This window comes from Solanum stenotomum, chromosome 8 (assembly GCF_019186545.1).
Source record: "Solanum stenotomum isolate F172 chromosome 8, ASM1918654v1, whole genome shotgun sequence".
Lineage (NCBI taxonomy): Eukaryota > Viridiplantae > Streptophyta > Magnoliopsida > Solanales > Solanaceae > Solanum > Solanum stenotomum.
Window position 1 is genome coordinate 14,941,857 of NC_064289.1, and position 19,370 is coordinate 14,961,226.

Genomic DNA, 19,370 nt, shown 5'->3' on the forward strand with positions numbered 1-19,370 from the left:
GAGTAACATACATTGAATCCATGATTGACATAAAAAAATTAACATATATTGGGCATGTGCTGGCACGGGCACCAAATATCTAGTACTCCATAGAAGAGTCGGTTGTCACTTTCGATTTGACATCTAGGACTAGGTATGTTATTAAATGAGTAGGTTGAGTTGAAATTGGAGATCTATGTGTTGAAATAGAAATTTGGTTGGATCTTGACATGCTCAAGTTTATTTTGGACTCAAATGAGTTGGCTTAAATGGGCTCAAAAACGGGTTGAGTCATGACCCACTCAATTTGACCCGTCTAATCTTAATAATTTTAACATATTGTTATTTGACTTTTGTTACCACAATTTGAATTTCAACTCAATAATTTTAAAAAAAGAAGAAGTTACAAATGGATAGATAAATCATAAAAGAAATAAAATAGATAGTAATCCATACCTTCAATATAGGAACATACATTACATCAATGCAAATAAAGAGTTTTAAAACAAATTAAAATTGGAGATTATATTGGGGTCAATTGAATATTCTCTTAAAATGAGTTAAAGTTTGAATGGATTGAGATTGAACCAAGTTCAAATTATTTTGAGCTCCATTTTGACACTCCTTAAAATCCTTAAAATTCTACACGCTTGGACAGATTACCTATAGTTGAGCTCATTTTTGACACTCCTATCTAGGATACATTCACACAATGCTATCTTCTTTGCTTTTAGACTGATACTGGAATTTGTACTAATATGGGCTTAATATATACCCTATCATTTTGGGGAAATGATACAAATTGGCCTTATTAGGCAAAATATTTACTCAAAAATTAAACCCAACTCAATATATTTATTCTGATTGAACTCATGGTCCAAACTATTTACCCGACTATTCCACGTTTTATTCACTGAATCGTTATTTCTTCATTTTTTATATTATCAGAGTATATATATATATATATATACTTTGATGATATCAAACAATAAACGTGCATTAGTATTTAAAGACAGGGGGTATGAAAGTAAGGAGATAACCGCTTGTAAATAATTTTCCATTTTGGGGAGTGTTTTTTTCCCTATTATTTTTTGGTTTTAATTTAGGGAAAATTGTTTAAAATAGCAAACTATTAATTCAAATTAAATGTTATAACCACAATTTCATTTAATTGAAGCAAACAGTTGCCATTCGCCTCTCTCCCCAGCGAATCTCGCTCACCACTCTCCGAGATCTCGCTCGCAACTCTCCCTCGCCTCTCTCACTTTATACAAACACAAATGTATAAATTGCGTTTGTATTTGTATAAAGCGGGAGAAAACTGTTTATACAAATACAAATACATATATTTCCGTCCTATATACTTATAATTATATAAATACAAATCTCCTCTACCCGTTCTCTTTTGCATTTTCTCTCTTTCTCGCTTTATACAAACACAAATTATACAAATTACAATGTATAATTTGTGTTGTATAAAGTGAGAGAGAGAAAGAGAGATTTGATATACAAATGTTTTATTTCGATTCAATTGTATACAAATTCAAATTTCATTGATACATATACATAGTAGTTACATATATACAATTGAATTGAGAGACTGCCATCGATTTATACAAACAAGAAACTGCTAGCGATTTATACAAATGATAGGCTGCCAATGATTTATACAAATGAGAGGCTGTCAGCGATTTATACAAATCTGATGCTCCATAGCAAACAAAAAGTTTGCTATGGAGCGCAATTATACAAACTATAGTTATAACATACAAATATGATTTTTATGCTTGCTAAACCTAAAAATTACTCTTTAATATGTGACACAAATAACATTTAGAGGGTCAATCAAATTTTTAATATGCATTTTTTATAGTTATTAATTAGGATGATTTATAATACTATTTACGAATTTTTCAAATAATAGATGGTATTTCTTCTGTCTCACTTTATGTGACACTGATAGAGAATTCAAGAGTCAATCAAATTTTGTATATGTCTTCTAACATTTTTAGTTGTTAATTATTATGATTTATAATACTTTTTAAGTCATTTTAAAAAATAATATATGTTACTTACTCTATCCCAATTTATGTGATAGGATTTCGAAGATCAACCAAATTATGTGTATGTTTTATAAATATGTCAAATTATTAATTATTGTGGTTTATAATACCTTGTATGTTATTTTCGAATAATATATGTCACTCTCTCAATTTATGTGGTATTGATAGAATTTCAAGAATCATTTTAATTTTTTATGTCTTTTAAAATTTTAATTGTTCATGTCAGAAAATATATAAACTCATAAAGCAAAACTACAACTTCAATTTTATGAGTTTTGAATTTTATAATAACAATTTTATATTCTTAATAATTGGGATCTAAATCTAATATCTATACATATATAATGAATTTATTAATATAAATACACTATTTGAGCAAAATTTATAAAATTTGGCTAAACCAACATGTAGGCTACTAGCTCCGCCCCTGCTCATCAATTATGCAAAGCTTTCCAAAGAGCTTTATAATTCCTAACCTACTTTATCCATGGTCATGACTCATGAGGTTGCAGTCTGAATGTTCAAATACTACAAACCGTTTTCTTCATGTTCAATCTATGTATCTCTCGTAGTTTAGCTCATGGAATCACTAATTGGAATATTATAATTAGGATAAATTACCTATATACACATTTTTTTTTTCATAATTCTCATTATTTCATACCAGTTCTAATTTTTTTTTTAAATTCCTTATTTTACTCTCAAACTCCCAAACGTTGGATACATAAATTCTAATTCCCAAAATCAACATTTATCCCTTCCTTATTTCACTTCACAAATTTCTCTTTATTTTTAGGGCAAAATACATAAATCACATACTTTTAAGGCAAAATTACAATCTATCCCTTAAAAGTTTATAATTACAGAAATTCCTCAAACGGATACAATAATATAAGCTCTGATACATTAATTTGATGTGCGAGATACATTAATCGTTAAGTAAGATACATTACATCTTATACATGATACACTAATTTGATGTACATTTTATACATGATACACTAATCTGATGCGCGAGATACAATAATATAAGCGTTGATACATTAATCAGATACGCGAGATACACTAATCTAATGCGCGAAAATGAGGGATTTTGGAGATTTGTAAAACTTATAGAGGATAATGGTAATAAGTAAACTAAAAGATGAGATTTTTGTAATTTTTACTTATTTTTAGTCACAAAATCTTGGTAGTTATTTTTTCATTCACGTTTGAAATTCAAAATCAGTCTCTTTTCTATAGGTTAAAGATATTTTTAGACAAAAAAAAAAATTAAAAAGGATATTTATGAGTCTTTTACCTATTTTTAAAAAAACTCCAAAATTTATAATAAAATAAAATAAGTGAACTTCAAAATTTTCAACACTAAAACGTATTAGAAAAAAGAAGAAGTAATAATAGTAATTATTAATATTTGGTAATAATTAATATAATATTTGTAAATTTCCATAATTTGAGTTGGTTATGGACTCTAACAACTAATCATTCATTGAAACTGATTAGGATTCTTGTATTATTATTTAATCTTCTCATTGTCTCATAATAATATTAGTTTCAATTTCACCAAAGTTTCATATAGTCTAATATTTTCCTTTTTTTTCTGGTGTTTTTCATAATCAAATTTCTTTAATAGATTGTGTTTGTTCATGTATCTAATTGATAACTTAATTCTTATTTATTGTGATACATTTATAGATACATTTTATTTCAGCTTACATACATCCTTCTTTCACAACCTTATTGTACCAGATACATTATTACTAACTACAAAATGATACATTATGTAAGTTATACATATCTTTCAAGGCAAACAATACAATACTTATCAATTTAAACGAAATACATAATAGTAAATTAGTAATGTATCATGCACTAATTTTTTAGATATGATACATAAATTCGAATTTATACTAAATATATCAATTACGTTGCAACTATCACACGGTAATGTATCAATCTCAAATCTAACATCTTATGGGCAACAATTATTTATTTAATGTATCTAGTATAAATACAATACTTATCAATTTAAACAAGATACATAAATAGTAAAATGCTAAGTCGCAAAGATATTCATGATGTATCTTCTCAATTTTTTTGACAATTTTGAATCAAAATTGAAAGGATCTTCAATAAACTAGGAGAAGAATTTTGAATCTCAAAATTTTCAACAATTTTAAATCAAAATTGAAAGGATCTTCACTGAACTGGGAGAAGAAATAATCTTGAATCTCAAAATATTTGATAATCTTGAATCAAAATTGAAAGAATCTTCGATGAACTTGAAGATTCAAAAGAATATCGTTTGTCCAACAACAATTCCATCACTTTTGTATCCTTCATAACTCACCTCGCTTACCCAAAAATTCGACAAAAGTTTTTGAATCAAATCTGAAAGGTTTTTTCGTTGAATGGGGGAGCAATTTGAAATTTTGAATTCCTTCGTTCTATTAGGATTTGCCTTTGTATGATTGAGAGTAAGAAGAAACATCAGCGTAATTTATAGGATTTAATTAATTTTATTTCTTTTTTAGCGCAACAGAAATATTTTTCTTGTATTAGAATTAATGTATTCGGATGGTGAATTAATGTATCCTAATGGTGACTTATGTATCTGGAACTTACAAATTTTAAGGGATTATTGTAATTAGAAAAAAAGTAAAAATATAATGTAATTTACTCTTTATACTATGTGATTTATGTAAGTTATACTTATAATTATTCATTGTATACCATCACAACACCAATACAATCTTTTGAAACAAAAATAATGTATAGTAACGGTTTACGTAATATTTTATTTGAAAATTCTAAGAAACAAAAGTTAACGTGTGACACAGTAAATTAAAGTACAAAATGTTATTCAGAGTAATATTTTATTAGTATTTTTTATTCAAAAAATGATACTCTCCCAAAACGAAATCTTGCCTCAATCCCTATTGGTATGGATGGAATATTTTAATTTAATCAGGGCTGTTTGACCAAGTTACAAATATTTGTTTGCAATATTCTATTCTATTATATTTGTATTATTAGTATTTTGTTAGTCACATCGATATCAAGTTGATTTGCAATTATATTATACAACTCGTTATATGTTGCATTTTCCTTGAAGACGATCTCCTTAATAGTATAATTAACGTAACAATTTCCATCTTTCCATTTGTCAGAATGCATAATCTAAATATCAAAGAAGACATTTCTGTACTTGAAAAATAAATATAATATATATATATATATATATATACTAGATAATTTTAAGCCCGTGATGCGGACCCAATATAATGAAAGGCCCATTTACAGGCCCAATATTACAATATTATATATATTTATAATAGAAATTTAATTAGTTTTCAAAAAGAAAAATTATCATGACATTTTCAAATAAACATGATACAAATAATAATAAAATATCAGATGCTCCAGTGCTCATTTTAACATCATGTCAAACATATATATTCGAATTAAATAATTAATTTAATGGTATTCTTTTTCTATTTCATTTGAAAATTATTCAAGAGAATAGATTAAAATTATTCTCAATATATTAACAATTTTCATAAAATATATGAAGCAATAAATTGTACTATTCACCTATAGATTAATTTTGAATACACTTATAATTTTGTTTTAAAGGTGTTTTACAAACAAAAATAACGACCTACTTGATGAAAATTAGAATGAATCATCTCATTATTTACAAAGTGATAAAGGATAAAAAAAAGTTATGACTTTATATCTTGTCTTTATATTCATTAAAATTAGGAGAACAATCTAGTATAGTAACGAAAGATTTTTTTTCTAAAGTAATTTATATACCCAATGAATGAATGTTATACCTCAAATAATGTGATGTTAAAAATATTAACAAAAGTTAATATAATTATAGATTGCAGTAATTTAACATAAGGTAGTTAAAATAATAATTTATATAACTTGATAAAAATAATATTTAACTGGTGATAAAATAATAGTACTTAATAAATAATATATGTTTCTCAATAAATTATATAATGACATATATGTTATGTGAAATTTTTGGATTATACATAAAAAGAGAAATCAAGTAAATTAGATACTTCAAAAAGTATCTTTACAATCCAGAAAGAAAAGCAACACCATGAAATTGAAAAGTCTAAAGAGAACCAAAAAAAAGGACATAACATGCTCCGAAATTTTTGAAAAAATTTTGTTCTTGAAGAGCTTGCTCACTGATTGCATTCCTTATGAATTACGGCTTTTGAGAATTGTAATTGTGATTGATATTGGATTTAACATATTAACTGGTTCATTATCATATTCATTAGAATGTTTGAAAAATGTGGATCAATTGAATTTTGTTGAAAATTTGTTATATGGACTAGTTCCAGAAGTGGTGTGTTCACTAAGAAATAATGAATTTTACTTTTGTCTTATAATTGTTTTACAAAAGTAGGGCAATTAGGGAATGGATGAAAAATGATGTTCTTAATGTTGAAAAAATTGTGTTATTAGTCTTCCTAATAAGAGATTTATACTGAAGTGTGTAATATTTAGAACTATTTAATTATCATTTGTTAGCGTAAAATTACATTTTTACCCTTGATCATAACATAATTCACTTAATATATAAAAAGATGTTTCTAGAATTATTTACTATCTTTCTTAATAGATTTTTGTTAGAATGAAATTATATTTTTACCCTTGGTCGTCCTACATATTATTAATTTTTATCACACTTATTTCTTTTCAAGTATATTAATTAGAGCCAAAATAAAGGTGAAAATAATTAATTCATAATGAATTTTTATATTAAAGTAGGCATTTTTGATAAGCATAATGAATAGAAAAAAAATATTAAGCATTAAATTAACATAATAGTAAAATAGAGTAATGAATAGATATTACAATAACTCACAAAAGAAAAGAAAGTGAAGTAATAACAAAATAAGTTAATGGTAATAACAATCAAAAGATGTTTCTAGAACTATTTAATTTTCTTGATATTGGTAGATTTTTGTTAGCGTGAAATTACATTTTATCCTTGATCATAATTCACTTAATATATAAAAAGATGTTTCTAGTATTATTTACTATCTTTCTTAATAGATTTTTGTTAAAATGAAATTACATTTTTACCCTTGATCGTCCTACCACTTCACTCTTCTATAGAATAGAAATATACACACAAATACAGACCGGTTTTATCAAAAGACATATAAATCACTCTTTGGAATTCAACAATTCCAAAAAGGTAAAAATCAAATTATGTGTACGTTTATATATTATATAGCAAATCTACAACCAACAACAAATTCAAATAGAATAAAATTTTGTTATTCGATTCAAAATGAAATTGTATATAAATGTACGTACTAATCAATTGAAAGTTTCATACTATTATCACAATATACAATCCAAACAATTTTTGAATATCATAACACACTTATGAAATTCAAAACACGAATTCAAGAAAAAAATCAACTGACATAAAAATTCACTTCATCTTACTTTGAGCATTTAAAACAACGAATTCAACAAACAAAATACAATTCATGATGTTGATTAATCGAAAATCAAATTGCTCGAAAATGTTTATATTACTGAAGCTTCTTGATTTCACTAACCTAGATAGTAAGGTATTCTTCTTGTTGAAGGAGTCTAAAGGAAAAAAAATATATTCAAATACAAATTGGGTGAATTGTAAAAATTATTTCTTTTTTCGTAATCTAATTACCGCTCTTTATGTCTGTTACTTAAAAACATATTTTGTATAATTTTTATTTTTTTTAAAAAAAGAACCAAAATATACAAATGGAAGTCTCCATAGCAAATGAGACTATAATTATGGACTGTAATTACGAAAACTATAGCTATAAAATCTTATTATGTATTTTTCTTTTTGCTATTTATGAAATTCTCTTACTTTTTTTGCACCGTCCCAGACATTAAATATGACAAATTACCTAAATACATAACTTTATTTTATCATATGTATTAAAATTTCCTACCATATCAGAAGTACCTAATCTCTCATATTCTCGTATACATTACTTTACGTAATGTATCTATTAGATACATCAATTTACACGATGTATCGGAACGTACACAATGTATCAAATTGTTGAGTGATGTATTCAAAACTGCAACGTAATGTATCGAGACGTTGATGAATGTATCCAAAATTGAAACAGGATGTATTAGAATGTTTTGGAATGTATTTGGATTCCACGAATTTGGAAAAAATAGTCGCACTGGTCCAATCAAATTGGCGGCTCTCTTGCTAATCTGATCTATTGTAAGCCCAATAGCTAAAAAATTCTAAGGCCCAATATATAGATAATAAGATGTCTGCCCACGTTTTGGTACACTCTTTCAACGAAAAATTAGCAATCTCCATTTCAACGCCACTCCGAGCTTTCATCAATGGCGGCTTCAACAGCTCTTTCCAGTTCCATCACCACCTTCAAATCCAGTTCGTTCCAACCACGCGCCTCCTCTATTAACCCTCTCCCCTCCGTCAAATTCCAATCAATCTCCTCCAATAATCCATTAATCTCCCATTCCGTCCCAGCTTCGAAAAACTCCACTGTCGCACCTCTCCGTTCCGCCGCCGCCTCTACTACACCGGAAACCACAAAGACCGCCACCACATTTCACGGCCTCTGCTACGTCCTCGGAGACAATATCGACACTGACCAAATCATTCCAGCAGAATACCTAACCCTTGTACCTTCAAATCCAGATGAGTACAAGAAACTCGGGTCGTACGCTCTATGTGGACTTCCCTCATCGTACCAAACCCGTTTCATCGAACCGGGTGAATTCACGTCAAAGTACTCCATCGTCATAGGTGGCGACAACTTTGGGTGCGGGTCATCTCGTGAGCACGCACCGGTTGCTTTAGGTGCAGCTGGTGTATTGGCAGTGGTGGCGGAGTCGTATGCGAGGATCTTTTTCAGGAATTCAGTTTCGACTGGTGAAGTTTATCCGCTTGAATCGGAAAAGAGGATTTGTGAGGAGTGTAAGACTGGTGATGTGCTGACTGTTGAAATTGGGGAGAGTAGATTGATTAATCATACATCTGGGAAAGAGTATAAATTGAAGCCTATTGGTGATGCTGGTCCTGTCATTGAAGCTGGTGGCATTTTCGCTTATGCAAGAAAGGCTGGAATGATTTCTGCACGAGAAGCTTAGTTTTCCAAGTGGTAATTGGCTCAGTTCTTTTTAAAGTTTTGTACTTTATGCTTGCTGACAAAAGATTATTGCATAATAAATATGGTGTTTGTTGTATGACTTGGCGAAAAATTCAGCACCTTTAAAGTTGTCTTGTGTGTTGCTTTTGCCTTTTCAGTATTAATTGACATCGAATTCGATAATAGTAGGGTTGACTGTATGATCTGGAGGATTATCACAATTTTATTATAATTAGTTTTCTTTTTGTTTGATGACCGAGAAATCTGTCTGGACCAACTTTAGGACCAATCCTACCCTTGGAAATTCGGGATAAGGGGCGTGCCGCTCTACCCTTCTCCGCTTAAATATCAAGCTGCTTCATTGATTCATTATAATTAGATTGTTTTTATGCTGACTGTCAACTTAGCATTGTTTCTCTTTAATCCGGGCATGAGACCGGCTTTGCTTTGCGACATAGGCTGTGTTATGTACTTATGTATGTATCATACTTTTTTTTAAGAAAGGGGCATAGGCTGTGTTATGGTGGCTGTTATATGATTTGGATAAAAGAATCAGTTGGTCTGTTTTCTCCTTTGTACGTTGTGCATTTCTTTACAAGATCCAAGTAGTCTTCCAATTGTTGTCGAATCTCAATACCGTGCTGTTCCAAAAAGGTAGGGTCTGCTATATCTATTGCATTACACTCTTTAATGTAGAGCTCAACCATGGTTGGTGGATTTGGATCTTTAAAATTTGTTGTTTCTTCATAAATTCTAGAATGCACTCTATCCATAACATTACCTTCTTCAATATTGGATTGCATACTATCAAGANTTAGCATTGTTTCTCTTTAATCCGGGCATGAGACCGGCTTTGCTTTGCGACATAGGCTGTGTTATGTACTTATGTATGTATCATACTTTTTTTTAAGAAAGGGGCATAGGCTGTGTTATGGTGGCTGTTATATGATTTGGATAAAAGAATCAGTTGCCCTAAAAGTGTATCTAAATAAAGTTTTGTTATGCCTATGGGTAAATCATTTTTGAAATATGTTTACAGTTTACCACCTACTGACACCTTGTAGTTTTATGAGAACTGAAGAGCCTGCCTTTGCTAGATCTTTATGTTATTAAGGTTCAAGTGTTCGATTAATATCTGGTTTTATGCAAGGAGATACATTCACCCACCTCCTTCACCTTCCTTAAATTGTCCCAAGAAAGAATGTGGTTTTGAAATGAAGACCCTCAAAGTTACAACTTAGCCCTGCAGGAACTTGGGAACGGTTCCTCAAAAGAGATTATTTTATTCTTGGAGCCAATTAAATCATGAAGATTTTGATTCAGGAATTTGTATGACATGAAATTTTATCGCCTTAGATATGAGCTTGCAAAGTTTGCCTAATAATGATGAGCATACATGACGCACGTCGTGGATTGGTTGATCCTTTAAAGGTGATTTTTATCGCGTATCCCAGGATCTAAGTTGAAAATCTTGTGCCTCGTCTTCCACTGATATACTTGGTAGTCACACACAAGTCAATCTAAGATTCTAAATTGTTGTGGTTCAATATGTTGTGCTAGTTCCTGGTGTTAACTCTCTTAAGTTTTTTCGCCTTTCACCTTATGCCATGTGAAGTTTCCTCTTTTGCTTCTTAGTGAAAGCAAGTTTCGTGGACCTGCAATAAGCATAACTTCCTCTTTTTATACCTAATGCTTATCTGGATGAATAGGCTATTAGTAATTTAGATCATTTGAGAATTGGCTCCATGGCTTGTCTTGTCTCCAGCTAAAACAAGGAAATTATCCCTAAAGCTTACTCTAATTATTCCAGAGACTGAAATGGTTTGTTTCCAGTGGAAGAAGGCAATTTCCTTAGCTCGTTTCAGTGGATTCGCAAAAAGTTTATCATCTACATATATCTATTGTTAAAGCCCCTTCTCCTTTCTCTATAGAGTCAATTTTGATTCAAAAACCTTTGGAGGGTTTGCAGCATCAGCAAACTGGTGTTATAGACAAGTCACTAATCTCCCTTCTCTTGAACTAACCTGATATTGTATGCTTGTGATAACAAAGTAGTTTCTCCTAGGAATCAAGAGAAATTCACACTGCTTTTGTGTTAAATTTTGTGATGCCTAAAAGATGCTGTTTAATTATGTGCTTTTCCAGTAGTAATCACCATCTATATAGTAGCTGCATAAACGCTGGGATTAGAGTTGTGGCTTCCGAGTAGTCATTGTAAACTCTCAATTATAACTACGTGAGCCTCTTTGCAAAAAAAAAGCTATGTGAACCTGGCCTAGCTCATGATAAATTCTCCAGCTTTACTATACAAGACCTATCAATATGTTAAAATCAGAGAAACTGTCAGTTTTCCTAGTAGAGAGGACCTTTAGCATGAGCTGAAAAGTTACAATCCCATCTTACATTTTGTTTTAATGGGTCGAACAAGGAACATGTATCCTGTGGTTGATTTTACCTTCCTCAAAAAACAACCTGTATCTTGTGTTTGAAGAATTTGGATACTTGGTTTCGTAAGCACTGAAATGTCTTATGCCTGATTAACAAGGAAAAAGGTAAAAATCAAGTGTAAATATAAGCAGTGGCATAGTCTGAAACTACTAAAAGGTGATTGGATGTAAGTTACAAAACTAACATGGTCTCACTTTATTTTAGTATTCAAACACAAAGATCAATTAGATTCAATCCAACAACAACAACAACATACCCAGGCTGGAGAGAGTAGAGTGTATGCAGGCCTTATTGCTACCTCGTGGAACTGAAGTAGAGAGGCTGTTTGTGAAAGACCCTCAGCTTAAGTGCATCAAACTCAAGTAAAAAAGAAGAAAACAATGAAGAAAGTGTAACAGTTATACGAAAAGTAGTGTAGAGCCTACAAGAAAGAAATAATATCAGCAGCAAAATGTGTGATAATTGAAACACAATACACTTAGATTCAGTCCAAATAGAGCACAAAAATCGGTTCTAGCATTTAGTAGCAACTTTTTCCCAGGTCCTAAAAACTAAATGGGCAATTTCATTGTCTGCAGATCTCATCTATTGACTATTGTTCAACATAAATATGACTGTATAAACAAACTTCTTTTTACACCTCATGTATTAAAACAAATATTTAATTTTGATCAATAGTGAGGGCACGGTAGCAGTTCTCAATTCGGCATAATTCCTTAGCAACATGAATCATATATGGTCTGTTTTCTCCTTTGTACGTTGTGCATTTCTTTACAAGATCCAAGTAGTCTTCCAATTGTTGTCGAATCTCAATACCGTGCTGTTCCAAAAAGGTAGGGTCTGCTATATCTATTGCATTACACTCTTTAATGTAGAGCTCAACCATGGTTGGTGGATTTGGATCTTTAAAATTTGTTGTTTCTTCATAAATTCTAGAATGCACTCTATCCATAACATTACCTTCTTCAATATTGGATTGCATNCAGTGCTGCCACTGTATAGCTGTTCTCTAAGATACCATAGGTGTTTTATGTCCATTCAAGCCCTCAATCTAATTAAAAGTGTTACAAGTTTCTTAAGATGGTTTACAAATTGTTGTGCCATGTGGAGTTTCCTCCTTTTGCTTCTTAATGAAAGCAAGTTTCGAGGACCTATAATAAGCAAGCATAACTTCCCCTTTTTAGAGCGCTGGATGAACATGCTACTAGTAGGTTAGATCATTCGAGAATTGGCTTGTCTTGTCTTGTCTCCAGCTAAAACAAGGAAATTGTCCCAAAAGCTTACTCTAATATTCCAGAGACAAAAAATGGTTTGTCTCGTCTCCTTTCTTTATGGCATAAATTTTGTTTCAAAAACCTGCGTACAGTTTGCAGCAATTGTAAACTGGTGTTATAGACAAGTCACTAATCCTTCTATCAGCGGTGTCAAGGGTGCCTCATAGAGATGCTAAAGATTGTGCTATGCAACAGGCACATATTGTAACTTCAATTCTATACTTTTGCTTTTCCTACCTTGGTTAGTCTTATTTGTGTGGACACTATGATAAATCGTATCGCTATGAACTGACTTGAGGTTTATGCTTGTGAATTGTGATCACGAAGTAAATTCTCGTAGGAATTAATAGAAATTCACACTGCTTTTGTTTTTATTCTGTGTTAAATTTTGTAATTCCCAAGGGATGCTATTTGATTATGTGCCTTCCCAGTAGTAGTCACTGCAGGGATTAAAATTACGGTTTCCAAGTAGTAATTACACATTAACAAATTATAACTACTAAAAAAACTAGCCTAGCTCATGTAAGATTCTCCAGCCCGACTAAACAAAACCTATCAATATGTTAGAATTAGAGAAATTCTCTGCTTTCCTAGTAGAGAGGACCTTTAGCATGAGCGGAAAAGTGACAATCCACCGTGCACCTTAACCATAGCTTCACAATGACAACTTTTATCGAATGTGTAAGATAGGTGGAAGGTGGTGACACACCACACAATGCCTGGTCAACAAGGAAACGGTAAATATATGCAGTTGCATAGTCTGAAACGAATGAAAGTTATTAGATGTCAAATACAAAACTAACATGGTGTCTCATTTTTTTAGTCTGTAACAAAAAGATCAAGTTAGATGCATCCCAAATAGAGCACAAAAGTAAGTACTAGATTGTCTGCAGATCTCATTTATTGTTCAACATAAATATGACAGTATAAGCAAACTTCTTTTTTCACCTCATGTATTAAAACAAACATTTAATTTTGACCAATAGTGAGGGCACGGAAGCATTTCTCAATTCGGCGTAATTCCCTTGCAACGTGAATCATGTATGGTCTGTTTTCTCCGTTGTAAGTTGTGCATCTCTTAACAAGATCTATGTAGTCTTCCAATTGTTGTTGAATTTCGATTCCATGCTCTTCGAAAATGGTAGGATCCACTATATCTATTACACTGTTCTCTCTAATATAGCGATCAACAATGTTGGGATGAAGATTTTCAAAAGTTGTATCCATAGCATTACGCTCTTCAATACTGGATTTGTTGACTTCTTCACAATCTATTGGCTCTTTTGAAATTGCAGAATCCACCATTTCAACCATTTTTTTTCCAGTTAATAGCTCAAAGAGAAGAACCCCGAAGCTGTAGACGTCAATTTTTTGAGTAATAATATCATAGGAGCCATTTTCAGGAGCTATATACCCGAGTGTTCCGAGCACACCATCTTCTGATTTCATTTCCAATTTTCCTGGAGGCAAAGATATGGAGAGTGAGAAGTCCAAAATTTTGGCAACGCCGTTATTCTGATCTATTATCACTTTAGATGGCGCTATATCTCTGTGGATAATGGGCGTAGTAAATTCGGTATGTAGAAAAACGATTGCAGAAGCAACCTCATTGGCAATCCGTAATCGATTTCCCCAAGATAATAACGATTTTCTATTAGAATTACCCTTTTTGAAAAGTAGATCGCTAAGAGATATACCTTCAACATATTCATACACCATAACTGGTTCTTCAAACTCTAGACAGCAACCAACAAGTCTCAGCACATTCTTGAGATGACTCATCTGAGCAGTAATTGCTATATCTCGGTAGATATTCAGTTGACATGATCTATTGAACCTAACTAAAACGGGGCGGTTGTTCAGCGAGCCCGTAACCATGTACACATCGGAAAGCTCCATTTTGCTTTCAGAGTGCTTAATTGCATTCTCGATCTCAGTGGCAGTGAAGTACCGGATGGGAATTCTGCAATTTCCGTCGCATAAAGCAAGGAACTCCTCTAGCACGGAACTTCCATTTTTTAAATAATAATCCTGTTCATTCTTCCGCCTTTCTGCAGAGGCAGAGGATGATGATTGTTTCTTCCTTGTGAGTCCCCTGAAGAACTGCATTTTTTCCCTTCACAATACCTCTTTCTTTCATGTCCACTAGTCTTACTGCAGTGGGCTCAATTCAGTAAGGCATCATCACTAGTGGAGTGTACACTGTACAGGAAAGATTCCTCATGATCTTGAATTCCACACAAAATGACAACAAATTGTGATAGGTCACTGGTCTTTTGAAAAGAGTTTATAATTAAAAAAATTAAATATTAAAATATTATTTTTTACTCTTAATAAAATAATTTGTAACCACGTAAACTTTTAAATTTTAAGGAACATTTAGTAAAGATGTTTTATCTTGTGTTCGACGTATTTGAGCTGGTTACTTAAACAGTGAAATGGCTCATGCTTAGGGGCTGACCCATGTCGGTAAAAAGTTACGATTAATTTTCTGTTATATATGTAGATATATTAATTTTGGATCCCCTTCATAAACATGAAGTAAGTTATAGCATAGTGGTAGATCTCCTTATAAGTTGACCGTAGTGTCTAGGGTTCGAGCTAAAATTTTATTTTTTAGCTTCTCTTCCTTTAGTTTCAAGACCAATTTTTCACCTTTTTCATTTTTTTTATTTTTTATAAAAAAACATATTGAAATCCAAAAAAATACAAACTTGCTAAAGGTTTTCGGTAACGGAACTAACTTTTTGTACCTATAAACTATATACTACTCTGCTTCCTTGGAATTATGTTTTATTGGCTTATTTATACATTTATACTTTAATTTTTTGAACCCTATATGAAAAATTCTGAATCCGCCACTGCTCATTCCGGATAATTATTCCCTCCTCACTAGTCCTTCTTGCTCCCTTCCCCTTCTTCTCAATGAACACTCTGTTTTTGGTCTCTACTCATTTCACTTCCTCCGAAGTTTAGCATTTAGTACCAAAATTGAAACTTTAGCTCCAACTTGTTATCTTGGAGGTGGTTAAGGTGTACGCAATGGGACTAGTAACAAGATAAGAATTTATCTTTTCAGAGAGTTGTTAGCAAATGGTTAGAGTCACCTGTCGAATTGATATACTAGAGTTAGTCCCTTAAATTATAGAATTATAATCCGAAATCGCTTGTTGAAGTTAGTGAGGTTGTTGAAATCTACCTCCCATAGGTCGTGGTTTTACTCCCTTGAGCTAGGAGGTTTTCCACGATAAATCTTGTGTTTATTTACCTCTTTGTTTGCTTTAGTTTTAAGAGGGCGAACCCATGATTTGAAGACTTTGGGTGCACCAATATTAGCTTAGCTCAAATATGAGCTCTAAAATAAATTTAAAATAAAAACAATAAAATTAACACAATGACACTCCTATGTTTTTCATGGATGCACTGTCAAATATATCCTACTTTCTGTCAGTTTCTCACACAATGACACTGCTATGTTTTTCATGGATGCACTGCCAAATATATCCTACTTTCTGTCAGTTTCTCAAGATAGATGCACATGCACCCCCACCTAGAGGAGTGGATCCACCTTTGTATAAGGAACCTGGTTCCTTAAGTCGAGTAGTTGGTTCTAGGGTCCTCGAACCTCTTGAGTACCACAATTTAAATTGATCTACATCTCTAGCCTTAATACCCACTCATTTGATCTTCTGCACACAAGCTATGTTGATCTTTCTTTTCTTTAGAATCTTCACTAACACAATGAACTTTCCTGTCAAAATCCCTATGTTCCATGACCCAACTATATAACAGAGGCACAAAGAAAATACTAGTAGCATTTAGTAATGCTTCTTTTTTTGGTAGAATTAGATATATTTATATATAAAGCTTAAATGAGGAGCCTACGGACTTCATTGTTCATTACAGAATTTGAAATAGGGATGCTCCCTGTAGTCTGATTGGGACTAGTTACTACTACCATTCTATCAAAATAAACCCCATTCTTGCCAGCTTCCCATGCTTTGAGGGCTTAATGTGGCGGGGCTTCCAAAATCTGCATCCTCCCGCTGTTGGCTTGCATTGTCTTGCCCATCTTTGCCAGTATGTCCGCCACCCTGTTCTTCTCCCTGAATGTGTGGAGAGGTTTTGGTATTCCCAGCTGCTGCATTAGTGACCTTTCCCAACTACCAAGTCATAAAAATTGGATTGGCAATTTCATTTATCTGCGGATATCTGTCATTGTCCAACATGAAATAGCCATACTAACTAAAACTGTTTTAGACGAAGTAGTGCTCTTTCTTTTCTTTCTTTCTATCGTCGTGTAAAATAAACATCTAATTCTCATGAGTCATGACCAATGGTGAAGGGACGGAAACACTTATTAATTCAGCGTAATTCCATTGCAACATGAATCATGTATAGTCTATATCTTCTTCCTTTGATGTTGTGCATCTCTTAACAAGATCCAAGTAGTCTTCCAATTGTTGTCGAATCTCAATTCCATGTTCTTTCAAAAAGATAGGATCCGCTATATCCATTACATTACCCTCTTTAATACAGTAATCTCAAACAGAGTCAATTGTTTTAATGTGCGAGGCAGGAACCTTTATCATTTGTATGCATGGCTTCTTAATTAAGCACTGAAATGACTCACGCTGGCTAAACTGGAAAATGGTAAAGACGAAGAATAAATAACAAGTAGTGGCATCCATAGTCTAAATTTAATGACTAAAATTTGTTAGATGACAAATACTAACATGATTTTTCTGTAAACTGAAAAAATTAAGGAGTAATCAATCCAAATAGAGCAAAATAAAGATCAAATTGGCAATTTCGTTGTCTGCAAATCTCTTTTTTTGTTCAATATAAATATGAGGGTACACACAAACTGAATTCCCTTGAAATTGGAACCTAATATGAATACTTTAAAGAATTAAAATGAACATTTAATTTTGATCAGGAGGGAAACCCTTCTCAATACGACACAATTCCCTTGCGACATGAATCATGTATGGTCTATCTTCTCCCTTGTCAGCTGTGCATTTCCTAGAAAGATTCAAGCAGTCTTTCAATTGTTGTTGAATCTCAATTCCATGCTCTTCGAAAATGGTAGGATCCGCTATATCCATTATATTACACTCTTTAATATAGTGATCGACGAGGTTGGGTGGAAGATTTTCAAAATCTATTGTGTCTTCTGGAATTGCAGAATCCATCCTATGCATAGAGTTATCTTCTTCGAAATCTGTTGTCTCTTTTGAATTTTTAGAATCCGCTCTATCCATAACATCATCATCGGATACCACGCTACCGCACACTTCCTTTCCGGTTAATAGCTGAAAGAGAAGAATCCCAAAGTTGTAGACATCAGTTTTTTGAGTAATAATACCCTGGTGGATATGTTCTGGAGCTATATACCAGATTGTTCCACACACTCGATCTTGTACCTCCAATTCTCCCGGAGGCAGTGATATGGACAATGAGAAGTCTACTATTTTGGCAACACCGCTCTTCTCATCTATTATCACATTGTGAGGCTTCAAATCTCTGTGGATAATGGGCGTAGTAAATTCGGTATGCAAAAAAACGATTGCAGAAGCAACCTTATTGGAAATCCGTAATCGATTTCTCCAAGATAGTGACGATTTTCTATTAATATTACCCTTTTTGAAAAGTAGATCGCTGAGAGGTATTCCTTCAACATATTCATACACCATAACTGGCTCTTCAAATTCTAGACAGCAACCGACAAGTCTTAACACATTCTTGAGATGACTCATTTGAGCAGTAATCGCTATATCTCGGTGGATATTGTTGAACTCACAATTGTTGAACCTAACTAAAACGAGGCGGTTGTCTAACGAGCCCGTAACCATATACACATTGGAAAGCTCCATTTTGCTTTTAGTGTGTTTTATTGCCCTGTCGATATCTATGGCAGTATAGTAACGGATAGGAATTCTGCAATTTCCGTCGCATAAAGCAAGAAACTCCTCAAGCACACAACTTCCATTCTGTAAATAACAATCATACTCTTTCTTCCGCTTTTCAGCAGAGGCAGAGGGAAAAAGTTTTTTCTTTGTGAGTCCCCTGAAGAAAGGCATCTCTAATTTAGAAGTGACTGGTCTCCATGAATTGGGATTAAATCCAATTAGGCATCACAATTCACATCATCACTAGTAGTGTAATCTATGAAGAGGTTAGAAGCTTCCTGCTGGTCGTAATTTGTGCATTGAATTCCACACAAAATGATGGCGATTGATTGGACTCTCTTCTGAATTTCCATGCACTTTCATTGCCATTGTTTGATAAGTTCTACCTAATGTCGCCGTCCGATCAATAAATTACTCTGTTCTAGATTAAATATTTTGGTTTATGTTAAAGAGTTTACACTTTTTCTGTGGTTCTAAAGGCATGTTTGGTGATATGAAATTATTATATGAAATCATAAC

At 32.3% G+C, this 19,370-nt stretch overlaps 3 protein-coding genes across 4 annotated transcripts; 1 reads left to right on the plus strand and 2 right to left on the minus strand.

Moving 5' to 3' along the window:
• The first annotated feature begins 8,383 nt into the window (after nucleotides 1–8,383).
• LOC125874062 (3-isopropylmalate dehydratase small subunit 1-like) lies at nucleotides 8,384–9,352 on the plus strand. Its single transcript, XM_049554868.1, has one exon. It carries the CDS (start codon nucleotides 8,448–8,450, stop codon nucleotides 9,216–9,218), a length of 771 nt encoding a protein of 256 aa, XP_049410825.1. The 5' UTR covers nucleotides 8,384–8,447; the 3' UTR covers nucleotides 9,219–9,352.
• Nucleotides 9,353–13,822: 4,470 nt separating this feature from the next.
• LOC125874196 (serine/threonine-protein kinase ZRK4-like) lies at nucleotides 13,823–15,116 on the minus strand. 2 transcript variants are annotated; one of them, XM_049555041.1, is made up of 2 exons: nucleotides 14,637–15,116; nucleotides 13,823–14,399 (listed from the first exon to the last, which is right to left on the minus strand). In XM_049555041.1, exons 1-2 carry the CDS (start codon nucleotides 15,046–15,048, stop codon nucleotides 13,909–13,911), a joined length of 903 nt encoding a protein of 300 aa, XP_049410998.1. In that variant the 5' UTR covers nucleotides 15,049–15,116; the 3' UTR covers nucleotides 13,823–13,908. The 2 variants fall into 2 exon arrangements, with proteins under 2 accessions (XP_049410998.1, XP_049410997.1); XM_049555040.1 differs by having other exon boundaries at nucleotides 13,823–15,116.
• A 2,634-nt stretch (nucleotides 15,117–17,750) lies between these two features.
• LOC125874368 (serine/threonine-protein kinase ZRK4-like) lies at nucleotides 17,751–19,100 on the minus strand. Its single transcript, XM_049555248.1, has one exon. It carries the CDS (start codon nucleotides 19,020–19,022, stop codon nucleotides 17,865–17,867), a length of 1,158 nt encoding a protein of 385 aa, XP_049411205.1. The 5' UTR covers nucleotides 19,023–19,100; the 3' UTR covers nucleotides 17,751–17,864.
• Nucleotides 19,101–19,370: the final 270 nt, after the last annotated feature.